General features: G+C 39.1%; 2 protein-coding genes across 2 annotated transcripts; both read right to left on the reverse strand.

Moving 5' to 3' along the window:
* Positions 1-2,464: 2,464 nt before the first annotated feature.
* Positions 2,465-5,510, reverse strand: LOC136446451 (calcium-dependent protein kinase 5-like). The gene is made up of 5 exons (XM_066444821.1): positions 5,381-5,510; positions 4,851-4,954; positions 4,272-4,356; positions 3,810-3,897; positions 2,465-2,691 (listed from the first exon to the last, which is right to left on the reverse strand). Exons 2-5 carry the CDS (start codon positions 4,937-4,939, stop codon positions 2,627-2,629), a joined length of 327 nt encoding a protein of 108 aa, XP_066300918.1. The 5' UTR covers positions 4,940-4,954; positions 5,381-5,510; the 3' UTR covers positions 2,465-2,626.
* A 3,475-nt stretch (positions 5,511-8,985) lies between these two features.
* LOC136445692 (protein-cysteine N-palmitoyltransferase HHAT-like) lies at positions 8,986-13,319 on the reverse strand. The gene is made up of 9 exons (XM_066443826.1): positions 13,121-13,319; positions 12,612-12,673; positions 12,191-12,304; positions 11,746-11,949; positions 11,077-11,340; positions 10,565-10,736; positions 9,833-9,983; positions 9,462-9,497; positions 8,986-9,199 (listed from the first exon to the last, which is right to left on the reverse strand). Exons 1-9 carry the CDS (start codon positions 13,215-13,217, stop codon positions 8,986-8,988), a joined length of 1,314 nt encoding a protein of 437 aa, XP_066299923.1. The 5' UTR covers positions 13,218-13,319.
* Between the last annotated feature and the right edge of the window lie 3,131 nt (positions 13,320-16,450).

The following is a 16,450-nucleotide window of genomic DNA, read 5'->3' on the forward strand; positions in this document are numbered from 1 at the left end:
GTTTAAAACGAGCACAGAAAGATTCGCGGATTAGACGGGCTAGTAAACAAAACAAGCAGTTGACAGAACACGGACAAAAGAAATTGACAGATGGAAACATTGAGAGAGACACAAATTGACCCAAAAAGCTACAAAAATCGTTCTTTCCTAAGCTACTAACCCCATTTGCTGGTCGCTTCGTCTTGGTTTATTATCCAGAACATTTCTTTTCCTTCTGAATTGTTATTTGTTTGCTAACAAGACACAATTGACGTCATCGGTGTTTTGTAAGGGACGATATACCCTTAGGGCACAATGTCACACCATGCGTACTCATATTCCTACATCAATTACAGAGGTCGATGACCAGTGCAAGATAAAAACATAAACACGGTAACCGTACCGTCTGTATATAACTTAGACGGTGAACGTTCATTCGAATGTCCTGTGTAGTGTGCAGAGGTATTACAATCCTACTTCAGTCCACCGTTATTCTTCCAAAATGCCTTTAAAATTCAGAAGACAATTCAGTCCCTAAACTTGGACGCCCAAACTTATACAACTTCTTCCCGACTACAAGAGCCAGCTACCAGCCAAAAACCAGGAGCACAGCTTTTAAAGAAAACGAGAAATGAAAGCCGGAAGTTCTGCTGTAATACCATGGAAAGTTTGTAGGGGCCCAAAATCTAATCATTTTCATGTCTCATCAAGACCTACCTTCATAAGTGTCAAGACATCCAGCCTGGCATTCTCGAGTTATCGTGTTAACGAAAGCATTACCCTGTGGCAAATGTAAAAACATGAGCTTTAAAGTCCTCTTCACTATCGATATCGCCACTGATATCAACAATAACGATTAAGATATTATACGAAAGATGACACTTCATTTTCAAGTTTCTGAGACAGTAGCTTAGCACAGAGCTGTCTGACAAACCGTAAGAAAATGAGCTACTGGCGGACACCTGGTATGGACACTAAGTCTGCAAGGGCATATTAGGTTGAATGCATCGTTTTCAAATGTATCATCGCTCTCTACTAATCCTTACATTGACAGTTGAGGTAGTAGGCCACACCGCATTAATCCGCGCAAGCGCAGAAGGCCCACTTTAAGGAGATAAGTTTGGTACCCTTGGTAAAAGTAGATATAAAAGGACTTTACTTTTAGATCTGTTGGTATTCTGGAGCTGGATGTTTCAGGTAAGGGTTTTTACCTTCCTATTGTGTTGAAAAATTAGACTTTCGTCCATGTTTGTGGTGTCTGTGGGCTGTAGAAGTTTGGTGTTTTGGTGTGATTATCAGGTTATGAAGAGGGGTCAGAGGTCAATTCTTGGAAACATGGCTGAATACGTACGATTTGTGCCGATTAAAAAGTTGAAATTATTCTCTAAATTGAAACTTTAGAGGTCAGACACCCCTGCCAATGTAAGTTTTTCATGGACTAAAACTCAGATAGGTAACTTTTGACAGCCTCTTTCTTACATGATTACCAATTGTATTAGATAGCAGGTCTTGCAATTGATTACTATCTTGTGGACCGAGGTCGAAGAACACAGTATTAATGGGCGACCCCCGTGGACAATAGTAGTCCGGGTATGAAGTAGTAGTCACATTGCTTGAAAAGGCCGTAGTTTTTCTTCTGTGCACGTTAGCGAGGCTGAAACTGTGGTGGATGGTAGAGGAATACGTCAGTTTTGAGACAGTACGAGTTCGATTACGATGCTTGTTCGGTCGGCTTGGATTCGCGCCTGAATATTGTTACCGCCCGACTACTGTGAGTCGGCTACAGTACGGTGACCCTCGCTGGGGGTCATATCAAAGTGGCTTTTAAAAGAGAACGAGCCGGCAAATTTTAGCTCATTTTCGCATATTTTGTAGATTGAACCTTGAAATCAAGCATGTTAAAATCTGGCACCCTAATTGTGTACCTTACTATAAATTTTCAAGCGTCGAAGCTTCTCACTTTGGGATCCTTAGCTATGTAAATCCCTATAGGCGAAATACTGTGGTCTGCAATCTTGACCTACTGCAGGTTATAAGCTATAAGCATGGTGGGATAGATTTTGTCAATGTTCTTTATTACAACTCTCCTTCTATTAATCTCATACGTATCTTCAGTAGTTTTACGCTAGTATCAATTTGTAGAAAACGGCGATGTAGACATTTATGGTTTCTCTCTATTGCAAACACGATAACATTTGTTGAAACATTTTACCATAATGTGTAGATATTAGGTAATGGAGCTGTGTTTGATTTGATTTTGTTTGTTTGTGTTTTTGTTCTTTTTTTGTGACCATTCGTCCATCTGCTTTTTTTAATACCATTATTTGATTCGGTCTTAACATGACGTCTTAAAATCATCTTTAAGCAGTGGTAAATTAACGACGGCTATCTAATTTACGATAGTCCGATTTTTAAGATCACCATGGGAAAGAAACCAGTTCTCCAAAGAAGGGGCGATAGATAAAGACAATGACAAGGAAACTAATGCCCAAGTCACCAACAACGTTGGGAAGTTTTATTTGCTTTGCATTGTATTCTTTCCACGACCAGAAGCGATGGCTTCTGATTGAGACTAATAGCTACTATCCTTTGTCTTCTTTGAATCTTCAAAGCTTTGGTATGTAGGCTACGACGTTTGGCGCCTGGCTCAGTCTTGGCGCGGGCGCGGTTCGGCGACAGGCACCAGCTCATCCTCGGTGATCGTTCCGTCCCCTAATAGAGAACCAGTCAACATGTTAAACTTAGCTATAGATTGCCGATTTCGTTCTAAGAAAAAATACAAATAATGTACATAATTGAGAGTTTGTATTTTTCATACTCCTAACACTGAACAGACTCAAAGACATACCCTACACTGGTAAAAATTATTTCAGAAGTATTTTATAAAGCTGTAAATTATCTTGGATCGAAAGTTCATGTCCAAAAAACGCATCCCATAGACTACAGCACAAGTTGAAGAATGCAGCTTGATATATTTCAAGGATAAGAATTTAGAACAAAAGTGCGTCCTACATATCAAGGTATTGATTTGATTAGGCCACACCATCTTAATCTTATGGATGACATCCGCGCGCGCATTGATTTTCGCCTGTTGTCCAAAAAAAAAAAGTTACCTCCTCCAAGGCTACACGGAACTCCGGAACTTGCTGACTTAGATTGCCGCAAAAGGCTAGCATTGTGCCGGCTTATCGGAAAACTGGGGCGTATTTGTGGGTTGGTATGCCATCGATGTTGGCTAGGGAGATTTTGCGTTTGCACAGTTGTACGAGAGGATCGCGGCGGCCATGCAGCGAGTATCGCCCAGACAATTTCAAACACGACCTATCCAGAGTGGCTCTCACACGTTTCTTTTGCAATAATGAGAGACATGGGAGAGGAATTGAGGGATTGGCAGAGGTTTTCACAGTGAGATTTGTGAGCGTAAACCATGGAATGCTTAATATGGAGTTCAATGCCATGTATGTTGAAACTGCCCTTATGGGTGTATATTAGTTATAATTCTTATCACAGTCATATATCATCCACAGTCCTTGGAGCCAAATACCTTCTAATAGTATACTTCTTTGGTCGTTCTTGTCAATGTATTAAAAATCAATCACTTGGGCTGAGTCTGCTATGATGAACAAGACAACCTACATGTACCTCCTACAAATAAACTGTGTTCTGTGGTTCAATTCGCAATACCAGCTTTGTACTAGTAGTCCTGTGGTTTAGCAGCATTTTTTTGCTGGATTTTCTTTTTTTTTCGCCCGCGCGCATTAGTTTTGGGGTCTCCAGAGGATGTCATCCATAAAATCAAGTTGGCGTGGCCTTATATGAATGATTTCTACCATTTAAATCGAAGCTTTTGAAGACTTTACGGATGGCGTCCACGCTAGTAGCAGGCAGAGCCAGCTTAGCCTCGGTCATCGTCACAACCTAAGAAATTGAGAAAGAGGGTCAAAAATAGCCCATAACAACAAAACAAGTAACTTGGGAAGGTATGCCTGGTAGTTAGTAGATTGAATCGCACCGCACAAGAAGGAACACGTTTATATAATTGAAATATATGTATTTTCCCTCTTGTGCTGTGCGAAGGGAGAGTGGGGAGATGTAAAGATCGATATATATATAGAGAGATATCGATAGAGAGAGATAGAGAGAGAGATAGAGAGAGATCGATAGAATCTAGAAAGATATATATATATATATATATATATATAGAGAGAGAGAGAGAGAGAGAGAGAGAGAGAGAGAGAGAGATGGATTAGATAGATACTATAGATATATATATGCATATAAAATAAGTACACCTTGTTGTTGTCAAGGTCGCACATTTCGAAGAGAAACTGCACGTCCATGATCTGGTTGAGTTGTCGAGTGCAACAAGTGCCGCCCCTATTAGCAAGACGGAACATCTCTAAGTAAATGTAGTTTTAACATCAGCATTTCATACAAACAAAGGGGGAAATTTCAACATCTAATTTTGTTTCTGTATTACTGCTTCTGGTATCAAGATCAAGCACGATAGAGATATCAAGAGACGTGAATTTCTGGGTTTCTGGTCAGAACTCCAAACCATTTCAACTCTTTAAATTGGAAAAAAGAGCAAGAGCTTGATAATGATTCACATGTACATGATCTTTCTTTATGGATATATTTAGGGTCATAAACATGGTCGTAACAAACAACAATTGTAAGGATTATTTGAAACAAAACACTACAACAACAAACGGCTATCATTGAAAAGAAGTTGAAATCATGTCCCCTATATCCCGGTCACCTGTGGTAGATGTGGTGTACTTAGCCTTACGGAATCCGTACCTTTTGGATACGTATCTTCTGCTTGGCATCAATAATAAATTTACTTTGAAATTATTTATAAGACTCACGGACAACTACAGCCGGCAGTACGATCCAACATAGCGCACAGCAGGGCCAGCATCAGCAGTCCCACCACGAGTTTTCCACAGGTCGCCATGGTTCACGTTACTTTCTGAACAGTGTAATAGACATTATGGGATACCTCAAAACCAAAAAAATACCAAGACTATGTGTATCAATAACTACTATACGTTGAATGAAAACGGGAACGTCTTGCCTTTCTATATTGATCTTTATACTAAAGAAGGCTGCTACAATGTACACATCGAATACAGTTCAAACCTAAACAAGAAAAAAAAAACAGACACTGCGTCCTAGAAATGGTTTCTAACATTTTTGTTTATCATACCGCACGTAGCCTGGGTGCCATCCGATTACTACCGGGGCTCCTACACTCACTACCCTGAAAAAAATCAGTCAAAACGTTTTCTGGGCAACAACGATCAGCAAAAAGATTACTCACTTTAATTTGTCGACATCAAAAGAAACATAAATGAAATAGAAGAAGAAGAAGAAGAACCAAAGTAAAATGACCCACTTGTTGAAAGTTGGAAGAGTTGTCGAAGTCTCAGTCGTACCTGGTGAAGGTCTTGACGGGAACAGTAATCGCTCGTCCAGGACGGAGGGGTTTATATACACGTAGGGACTAGGTGGGGCCACTTACTGATAAATAGCATCCTTCCTGTAAGCTTATTAGTTTTCAACTGCTATAGAAAATGAAATACCGTCATAAAATCATAAATTAAGGTCACTAGCTTTCAACCTGTGTGATCATAACTGCATATCTGTATGATGTGCAAAATATCTTAAGGATAAGCTAAAATACGTTGATGAAGGTTAGACATCCAGGTAATAAGATACGCCAAAAATAATTTGGCGTATAGATAAGCTGAAGATAAGCTGAAATGATTTTTTTCTTATCAGAAAGATTGTTCAACACTGAAACATTCCCACAGTTAAAATGATGGTTTTCTATATTCTACGCGCACCTATACCCTTGCGTAATGATTGCGCCAATTATCTGCTCGTTATTAAAGTTTTTCCAGCCAACCATGGCACGAGGAAACTTTTTTTCAGAAAATACTTCAACGGCATACGTGTACGTCTGTGTGCTACTTAATACCATAAAGGTCAGTATTTGATCAGTCATAGAAACTTTCAATATCCATATTCTCTGAAGAACACGGTAAACGAAATGTGATTGCTATAGATTAACGTTTATATGTCAAATCCAATTTCAACAGGCTAAGCAAATATATATCTATATGGCAGAAGTGCACCTTCCTGACTTGTCTGCAACTTTTGGAATGTCCATAATTTGAGAACACAGAGTAATTCTATGTATGTAAAGATCACTTGAAAACGCAGGTAAGGTTATTATATAACAGGGTGTAAACGTATCCTATTTCAACAGAAACATCTGTCTCTATGTACACTACAATTCACAAAGAAGGTCAGGGTTGTTGTTGTTTTTTTCTTTTCAAACTTGGAACTTAAGGAAAGTTGCCTTTCCCATTATTAGTCTCAGTGTGAGAAAGCAAAGACCCTGGCCTTATTTGTGTCAGGTTCGAATCTTCTTTCACTCGGGACCAGTAAAGTTTTAATTTGCATTAGGATATTAGTTGTTTGTGTTCGTAGTAGGGGAAGTATATAAATAGCGTGCGTAGTCCAGTGGTTAGCGATCTTGCCTCTGGAACTGGAAACCCCGGGTTCGATCCCGGCTGTGTCGCTCACCCGACATGCACGCTACCGGAAAGGGTCGCAGTCCTTAGGACGGGACGTTAAGCCGTGGTCCACTGTTCATTGTGCTTGTCGAAAAGAGCTAGGAGAATTTCCCGGTACAATGAACCCGTAAATACTGTACATAGCGTCTGTTTTCCTGTCACGACCAGTGGAAGATTAGCTCATCTGTTCATTGAGTTCATTTGAGCTAGACTGGTTCGAGATCACTTTCCTTTTTTTTTTACAAAAATCACAAAGATGTTTTTCTTCAAATTTGTTTTGATGTTTCTCAAATGTTAATGCTGACTCTAACGCTAAGGATATTGTTAGCATCTGATATCACATTGGACGCGATGCGAAAATCTTCTTCTGAATCGTTAAAGAGTCTTGCGTCACAATGTAAGAATGACTTTTTCAGTCCTGGCTCTCGGCACGGTGAACGCATTGTTGTCCCTTAAAGGAAAGCTACACAGAAAATTGAAAATCATACTATGCTATGCTTGATATACCAAAGTCAAGTTCTTACTCCAAGCTGTTTCACATAAGTTCGTCATAGTTCTTGGGTTTTACACCGTTTTCAACTTATGCCATGCTTACGCCTTCTCACCTGATAATTTTGGTACACTGAACACTGACGTCATATAATTCAATCATCAGGTGAAAAATTTAGAACACTGACGTCATATAATTCAATCATCAGGTGAGAAGGCGATTTTCAATCTTTTGTGAAGCTTTCCTTTAATTGTCTGCCTGTGGCTGTCGATCGTTGAATGGTCGTTAAATTCAACCCTGACCACTACGATGGTTTGCACTGTAAACAACTATACTATTTTAAGGTTCATCAGCATCAGCATGTTGTTATGTACATACTTATATATAGATGCGGCGTCTTTTAAAACTGGAAATACTCAAACGTATGAATAACCTCTTGACGATTAGCCTTATTTATTCAAATCAAGTGAAGTCCAAAGCTGACATATGGACGTGAGAAATTGTGTTTACTTTCTCCTTCAAAAGTCTGCGTGCTTTTTAAAATAGAAAATCAGGCTTCATGTTTGAAATAACTTGTATCACAAATAAAACCTTCATGTCCGAATTTGATATTGGATTCAGGCAAAGAGCTATTGCAAGTTGCTATTCCCCGATTTTTTTTTTGCCGTTTACTGTCTATAAGGAGAATAAATGAGGATAAATCAATACTGCCGTATACGAACATCACATCTTTATTTTTATCATTTTGTAAATCTTATACAGCAAAAAGCAGTACGTTTTTTTCACAAGACAATGTGCGTCATTCAAAATAAGTCAGATTATTTCTGATCCTGCTTTGGCATGATCTTCTATTCTTTCTTGTGTGTTTTGGGCTTAGTGGTCTTTTTTGAATCGCCATTTTCCCATCCCTCTAGCTCCATGATGCCTTGCACCCGGCAATACATGAAGAGGGTGATGACCAGTGTGGCCACGGGGAAACCTGCAGATAAAAAAGGACAAGAAAAAAGGTATTTTGGTTAAGATTAGTCATATGTAAGTACTAGTGTACTAGATCGCTCATATGCAAAGTGGTCTTCTGTTCCGTATGGTCGTAAAGATTACAAAAACAGGTTCCGAAGGTACGTAATATATTTTTGCAATTTTCTGAATATTGCTATTTCATAAAAGGCTCCGCCACTGAGGCTTCGCCAAAAATGACCATATCGGTGTTTCCATTCGGTGATCAATGGATAAAATAGCAAGCCGACTCGATTTAGATGAACGAAACCAGAAACCTTTTTTTTTTCTGTAAGAAATCTACTAGTCTTACCGATGACATATGTCTTTAAGGCGTAGATCCACCCCACGTTGACGCCTCCCAGAAAGACGAGCATGCTGATGAAGGCCGGGGCCAGGAGACAGCCATGGAAGAGCGCCGTGAGCCGGCGGTCTGATGCAGCTGACAACGCGTACTTTGTCTGTGTAAGAAACAACATATTTTTCAATCAGTCAATCAATCAAGCAATCAGTCAATCAATCAAGAAAGCAAGCAAGCAAAGCAATGTGTGTTGATAATCATAAATACAAGTTGCTCACAAAGGCATTGTGTTATTCGGATGGTGAGACTCAATGGATCTGTATCACATGCGCAGGTCCGTTCGTCTATTCAAAGAAATGGAAAGATACACTGTACAGTGTAAACCTGGTGTGTTATGAAGCAAAACCGGCTCTGTAGATCCCACCCAATCCCCATGCGTGCCTTCACCCTCGGTTTTCAAAAAGCCCCCCCCCCCCTCCCAACCACACACACATGCACAGATACAGCGTACACCTGGTACACTATCAAGCAAATGTCCCACCCGATCCCCATGCGTACCCTCAGGGTAAAGTTTTATCCTAGTTTTTCAGACAGACCCACACCACCTCCAACAACACACACAAAAAACAACATCATAAGCACACCTTCAGCCCCATGACGTATGAAGTTCTCGTTGCTGATCTCGCGAGAGCTTCGAGAACGACCCCGACCCAGTTGGCCGTGGCCCACACGATGATGGAGATGTCCCCTCCCCCGCGGATGGCGAGGACCAGGAACGGCACGAAGGAGCTGAGGATCTGGCGGGGCAGACCTCGTCTGGACCCGCCGAGGGGGATGTAGACGTGCCTGGGGAGGCGAAGGGCAATAAGTTCAAGAAAGGACCTTAAGGTTTATTGTAGCTGTTATAGGGGGAGACAACTAGCAGAGGTCATAGATCACCTGTTTTGTCTCCCCCTCCATTTTTGTAATGGTTGAGTCTTATAGATAAATAGATGGATATGTAAATTCTATACTCTTCTATGTTTTCAGGATACTACCATTGCAATATTCTTGTTAAACATGCACATATTAATCCATAGTAATCATTTTACTGAATTTGATATAGTACCTCAGCATCCATTTGTTGAGGCCTTTGTCGAAATTCCTGTTAGAAAGAAAAAGACAAAAAATATCAGTATAGGTATGGCAGACAAATTCTTTGCCTTAGACTCAGCAAACTATAACATTAGTTGGCATTGACATAGTATTCAAACAAATACCCAGGTTCTTCCTCTACTGTAACAAAATTGAATTTTTAATAAAAAATGTCTCTCGCGAGTTTACGTTCGGCAGCGATTGGTCATTATTGATCCTGAAGAAGGCGACAGTGGTCGTTGAAAATCTGATCCGTGTATGCCTTATTGTTGGAAAAAAGTTTAGCAATTTATTATGATTACTACCAACACAGATGAGCTTCCATGACAAAACAAATGTATTTACTTCCACATGTCGCCAAACGCGTAGATGACAGCGATGAGTTTGGGGGTTCCCGGGGTGACGATGCCGTCTGCTCGGGCGAACGTACCAGCCAGCCCGTACAGAACTGTGTACTTCAGCTGGAAACACTGGCACTGCAGGAACCCTATAGCACCTGCGGTTGAAAATCAAATGCAACATAAATGTATCTGAATATAAAATTTTAAATTAGCACTCTACAACCATAATAGAGAGGGGGAGGCTTCAAAATATCTACTATATTTGACCTACTTCAATCATCATTGAATTACGTGTTATTAGTTTGCATAAAGTGACGTCATACATGTTCAAACGGTACATTCATTTCTTTGCAAAAAAAAAAATTAAGTGGAGTGAAAGAAATATGTCATTTTTAGTCCATTTCTTATTTATGTACATTTCAGTTTTGAAATGATTTTCCAAATACTTTCAACCAACTAGATGGATTTTAATGCTAGAGTTTGACAAAATTAGCAGCAATTTTCTACGACGTATGGCATAACATGTACGTATAATCATTGTCAACAATTTCAGTATACCTGAAAGATACATTCGAATGATTGAATTGCCAGAAATTCGTAATTCACAAGACTTTGTGAATAAGGCATGCGCCCCTGAGGCGTCATCAAAACATTACTTAGTAATACATTCCTTTTTTGCCTCAGGTAACATAAACTACTCTACACACATGTTTCAAGTGAGATAGTCAACACTTGCCCAATGTCCACATGTCCAGCGATTGAAAGAGGAAGAAGGTTCTCTGGATCATGTGGATGAAGAAGTGATGGTAGATGAACTCCAGCAGTAGGCCCCAGCATGCATAGCGCGCACATGAAACCAAGAAATCCCGCAAGTCCACTACCCCGCATGCGCGTTGATTCTGACGTATCTGCAATGAGCATTCCTGGCGTTAAAATAGTGTCTGTCTCTTGAGAAGAATTGTAGATCAGCATTGTGGGAGATCTACAATATTAAAGGTATCATTTATAAAAAGATTTCAAATTGCATTTCTAAAATAATACAAATGCAGAAACACATGATGTTTAATATAACACAACATACAGATCAAATCTGGAAACAATACTATATGAAAATTTCAAAAATGATGATACATATTTGGAACAATAAGTTTAGCTGAAGACCACCTTGTTTTGGCTATAATATCCAAACTGAACTAGGATGTTTTGTCCACTGTTGAAATAAGAAAATAAACCATGCATGACACCCACTTGTTGTTTAAAATCTTGAAACGTCATCAGTGGACCTAAGAAGAAGGTTGGCATGTAGAAAATGTAAGCTAGAGACTCAAAGAGAGATGGCTCTTCCCGTTGTTCATCTTTCTTTCTCTTCTTCTTCTTCTCTCCCTCATTCTTTTGTTCCTCCTCTTTTTCACACAGGTCTAGTCCCAGACTGATGAGACGCATGATGCTTGTTACCATGGTAACGGAGGTCACGTGAGGCATGTAGTAGGGTTGGTCCCGATGATCGCCGAGCTAAAGACGAAGATACACGATTGTTGTAGTTCAGTGCTTTAATTATTGCTATTATATTAGTTTTCCACATATAAAGCTATTTTCTTGTATGTAATGTTTGACAGCAAAGGAACGTATGACTGAGATGGTACTGATGATCACAAAATTAGAAGATATGGTCTTATAACATATGTCGTTACACAATATTTTTGATGTTTATTTAATGGCCTTATGACATCATTTTTGTCTCTATATTATTTCTCTCTCATTATTTTAGACAGATTTGAATGCTAGTAGGGTACTTTAAAATGGTGGTCCATAAAATTTGATTCAGAAAACTACATTGCTTCGTTCTATAAATCTTTTTTTTTTAAATTTTCTTGTCGTACTATTTTCAATACCTCAATACAAACTTAGATCATATACCTGCAAAGTTCTGAAGGGTTCAAAGGTCAAGCCTTCGAACACCATCAGACCGTACAGCCAACAGAACCACGTGACCCTTGACCTAGCGATGACGTACATGATGACCGTGTGAAACATGAGCACTGCGACGAACTGTAGGCCGATGACGTAATACAAGAACGCTGCCGTATACACAGCGCATGCGTGGAACCGATGTCGGAGAAGCTGTCATAGAAAAAAAGGTGTCTATCAAATAATATTATGCTTAATTTTCTAATTTTAATAAATCAATGTTTTGTTTTTTACTTGAGTAATAAACAATGATGTTTGTTATTGCGTTGTAACTCTGAAACTATATACAACAATGCACATACTCTGGTATCCTAAAATGTCATGCGAGGATACTATATCTAAAGCCCTCTAGCGGTTTATGATGAAACTGATTGAAAGAAAATGTCAAACTTACTCCAAGGAAAGGCAGTTCACATAGCCGGGCTACAGCGAAGTGGCCCACCAAACCGAGAAGCACTTGTGGTCCAAATATGTGGATCCATAGAGTCCACTCTGTGTCGCCATTGTCCTAAAATAAAAAGAAAATACATAACGAGAAACTTGTCACGTTTTAAAACAATATCTTAGCATTTAGCCAAGAGGCGTAATCATTTTAAGACTGCCATTCAAAAGAACACTATTTGTGATGTTGTTTTGCATAAGAAAATACATATGTTACCGTACATTCAGTCGCTAGTTAGGGGTCATTCCTCATTTTTTAGACTTTATGATTTTTCATATTGTGAAATATAATACAAGAAAAGGGTTGTATGATGTTATCCTTCGATTGGTTAAAATGTAACCAATTTTTAATGAGTTTTTCCTTTCTCACTTACCTTGTATTTACCAAGTGGCCACGTGCCAAGGTCCAACCCGTCCATGACTCTTTGGGTAACATCTGGCGGTAGAATTAACGTTTTACTTTTTACGTTTAACGTTTTAATGTTTTAATGATTCTTACATGTAGGGTATGTATAAAGGTAATGGAAAAATATGTTAATCCGAACAAAGTTAAGAAGATTTATATTTTTCAATCAACATTTGTAAGAGCTAAGGATATGTTGAACAACATGGCCTAAAACAAATTTGTTAGACTCCTCCTCGAATGCTAGTGATAGTCATAAACATGTACTAATTATTACCGTTTTAAATTAGAATATAGATTTTGCAGTAATTGAAATATTGAAAGGATTGTAAGCTTAAGACTGCAGTTTACAGTTAAAAAATTCCTCATGTATACATCAATTTATTCACATGCGTCAAAATAAAAACAATTTTGTCTATTCAAAGCTATAATAACTCAATATACTTTACAAATATATATATGTATATATATAACACTCACTGAAAGATGTTATGAGGACTCGAAGCACTCCGTAAATAGTAGCACCGATCCACACGAGAAAATACGCTCGAATTTCCCACTTCGGTAGAGACCCCATGTCGGAAGCAGAATTGACAAATTCCAAAGACCTTATAGCTAAATTAGTTAGAAAATTGGTGATGTGGCGAGGAACTCTGCGTTAGAACCGTGTTCTACTACGCCCACGTGTCCATCTGGTGTTATGGTGGCGTTCTATTTGGGAAGGTGACGTCATTGTCGTCCCTCTGGGAAAGGACACACCTGTCTCCTCGATAACTTTATGTTGCGCATGCGCGAGGATAAATTTTCATTTGATTTAATTGCCCGTTCAATCTTCATCAAGCAGATATATAACGAAATATCACACTATCGCTTTTAGAAATATGGCTTAATTATGTTCTCTTTTATGTATTGCAAAAACAATTCGGAAGGTTTTGAACCAAATATACTCACCTCAACCCATGACTGCAATCTTAATAACTGGCAGTTTGAGTTGTTCTTCACACTTACTTCGCCAGGGGTCGTTCTGACTCAATAGGTAACTTGAGACACCCAAACATGACGGTAGAATAGATGTTCATTTTTAAAAGCTATTTGATAGACATGCACTTTTCATGGTTTAAATTGAATGCTGGGAGACACGGGGCATAATGGGAAGTGCAGGGGCAAGCAACACCATTGTATTGACATCACAAATCTTATAGGACAGAATACACATGCATACCGAATACGTGCTGCTATGATTATGATTACCTTCGCCGAGAAGGTTAAGCATAGGGTAGCGTTTGTGTGTGTGTGTGTGTGTGTGTGTGTGTGTGTGTGTGTGTGTGTGTGTGTGTGTGTGTGTGTGTGTGTGAGTGTGTGTGTGTGTGTGTGTGTGTGTGTGTGTGTGTGTGTGTGTGTGTGTGTGTGTGTGTGTGTAATTGAACAGCATAACTCGAGAAGGCTTGGATGGATTGTCTTGTTATTTAGTGGGTGGGAAGGTTTCGATAAGACCTGGGAATGATTAGATTTTGGGTACCCTAGCGGCAGTATGTTCTGGTACTGTATCGGAACTTCTTGTTCTGATATCTCGTGTTCTGGACATGCTATGGAACTGATTTTTGAGTGGTAGATAGAGTAAGTGAGTTAGTGTTAAAGGTTTGGGCCTCCTAGCGGCTTTTTTTAACTGCAGGAGCAGATTTTGCTTCAGACTTTGAAAGGGAATAACTCAAGAAGGGCTTGGTGGATTGTCATGAGTTTTGGTAAGTAGAAAGATTGAGTGATGATGTACGTGATTAGATACTATTATGCAAATCAGTATCTAATTTGCATAATTAATGAGGTAAGTTTATTCATCCGCCAAATTCCATGATTGGACTCTCAAACATGTGACATATGTAAGGAAGAGATAAATATTAATCGATACCAACTATGTGAATGAAGCCCTCATTTGCATAATTAATGAAAAAATACTATAACTCAAGATCGCCTTGATGGATGGTAATGATATGTTTGGTATGTAGATAGTTTACGTGATGCTTTGTATGACTAGACAATACTTATGCAAATCAGATTCTAATTTGCATAATTACTGAGACAATTTTAAAAACCCGCCGTGTTTAATGATATGACTCTTGAAATATATGACATTTGTAACTGAGGAAGAGAGGAATGTTGATAGATTGAAAATGCAAATGTTTGTCTGATTTGCATGATTATTGAGATGCTACTATAATCTAATACTGGCAAATGACGGCAATTTCATACCTGTTGCATTTGGAAGTTATCTGAATGTGAACATCGTTGAATCAAGTTATGCTAATAAGGACATCATTTGCATAATTGATGATAGCACAAAATTTGGACAATTTCTGTTATTTCGGTGAAGACGAGGATTTGTAATTGATGAGGAATACTCCTAATTTCGTCAGTCATAAAGGTTAAAATCATTTGGCGAAGGTATGAGGTCGTGGAACTCTAGTTTTGTTTGCACTCTGCGCTACCCATAGAGCCCTAGTCTCCAACCAGACCCCATGGATTGCAAAGACCGTATCCAACTGGAAGAAGGAGCTTGTAATGCAATCCTTGGGTTGCAAATCGTACTTCCTCTGCCAGTTTGATACGGTCTTTATGTAACCTATAGATCTGCTTGGAGATTAATAGAGCTCCATGTCTCTAAGCATGCAATTTGAACCATGAAGTGTGCATGCCTATCAAAATAGCTTTTGAAACTTCACTGTGCTTAGTTGTTTAACAAGAAATGCCAAGACGGCGGGCGAGTAGCCATGCATACAAGCCAGACGGTCCTTCATGTTGTGTCTACTTTACACGGTGGCTCAGCAAAACTGTGCAAAACAAAAGGTTTCATAGACTGTCACTCAAACTAGGTATCCATGACAACAGGTCAAAGGTCTCCTGCCTCAAATGTTATGTCTAGTAGGGCCAAATGGCACATTTATCCAGGCATGCGCAGAATGGATCAACAGGTCACATACTCGCAATAGATCTACATGCTTGGAAAAATATGTTTTCGGTGCATGCTTGAAATGCACCTAGATAATTCCAACATTATACTTTCAGCTTCAAGTTCGCTACACTAACATATAACTGAATATGGGTGACTTGTTTACGAAGATTTCTTGGTCGTGAATTTGATAAAGGAAAACTAGATCAACTATTCCACTAGCAATTCACTACCTTTGTGAGCCTTCGAGACACTATAATGCTAACAACATCTGTTGTGGCAATACATACTAGTATGTTGTGGTGTGTTCCAAGCCTGAGGCAACTCCTTTTTTTACTATACTGTAGGTGTTTTTAAGATGTTGTTTTCCCAACATTATATTGATTTAACTGTATCCGTAAACACGCATATTCTAACCAATATCAGAGTCGGACCTTTAACCCTAGAGATATATTCAGCCCTCTTCGCGACAAAGCATGTCTTTCAAAACAAATTGATTGACACTCTTATTCTTTTTTATTCCATGTAGAAGCAGACACGCATTTAGAGGTAGATCATTAACTACGGTGAGAAATGCTACAAAATATAGAGTATTAGAATCAAATATAGCCCGGGGCTACCAGAATGAACCCAACACACTTATGGAAAAGAGTAGGGGTGACCCGGTGTGCTTGGTCAAAAACACGTGAGCCGTAGCGAAGCCGCATTGCACTACTGGCTAACGAAAAAGCGTCATGCTTCGTCCTCAGTTCGACCGCTTTACCTTTTTTACTACCATAATGTAAAAGTTTTCTTTCAACCTCACAGCCACTTTTTTCACGAGCCAAAGAGTTATTTACCGTACAAGATCATGACCATAGCATGTC

Source organism: Branchiostoma lanceolatum, chromosome 12 (genome assembly GCF_035083965.1).
Source record: "Branchiostoma lanceolatum isolate klBraLanc5 chromosome 12, klBraLanc5.hap2, whole genome shotgun sequence".
Taxonomy (NCBI): Eukaryota; Metazoa; Chordata; class Leptocardii; order Amphioxiformes; family Branchiostomatidae; genus Branchiostoma; species Branchiostoma lanceolatum.

Excerpts from the sequence above, each read along its gene's own strand:
- LOC136446451 (XM_066444821.1), bottom strand. The coding sequence starts at position 4,939 with ATGGCGACCTGTGGAAAACTCGTGGTGGGACTGCTGATGCTGGCCCTG. Across the intron at positions 3,898-4,271 it reads GCGACCTTGACAACAACAAG|GTTGTGACGATGACCGAGGC; the intron begins GTGTACTTATTT and ends TCAATTTCTTAG. Across the intron at positions 2,692-3,809 it reads CAAAAGCTTCGATTTAAATG|GGGACGGAACGATCACCGAG; the intron begins GTAGAAATCATT and ends GTTCTCTATTAG.
- LOC136445692 (XM_066443826.1), bottom strand. The coding sequence starts at position 13,217 with ATGGGGTCTCTACCGAAGTGGGAAATTCGAGCGTATTTTCTCGTGTGG. Across the intron at positions 9,498-9,832 it reads GCGTTTGGCGACATGTGGAA|GAATTTCGACAAAGGCCTCA; the intron begins GTAAATACATTT and ends TCTTTCTAACAG. Across the intron at positions 9,200-9,461 it reads CTCAACAAATGGATGCTGAG|GCACGTCTACATCCCCCTCG; the intron begins GTACTATATCAA and ends TCGCCTCCCCAG.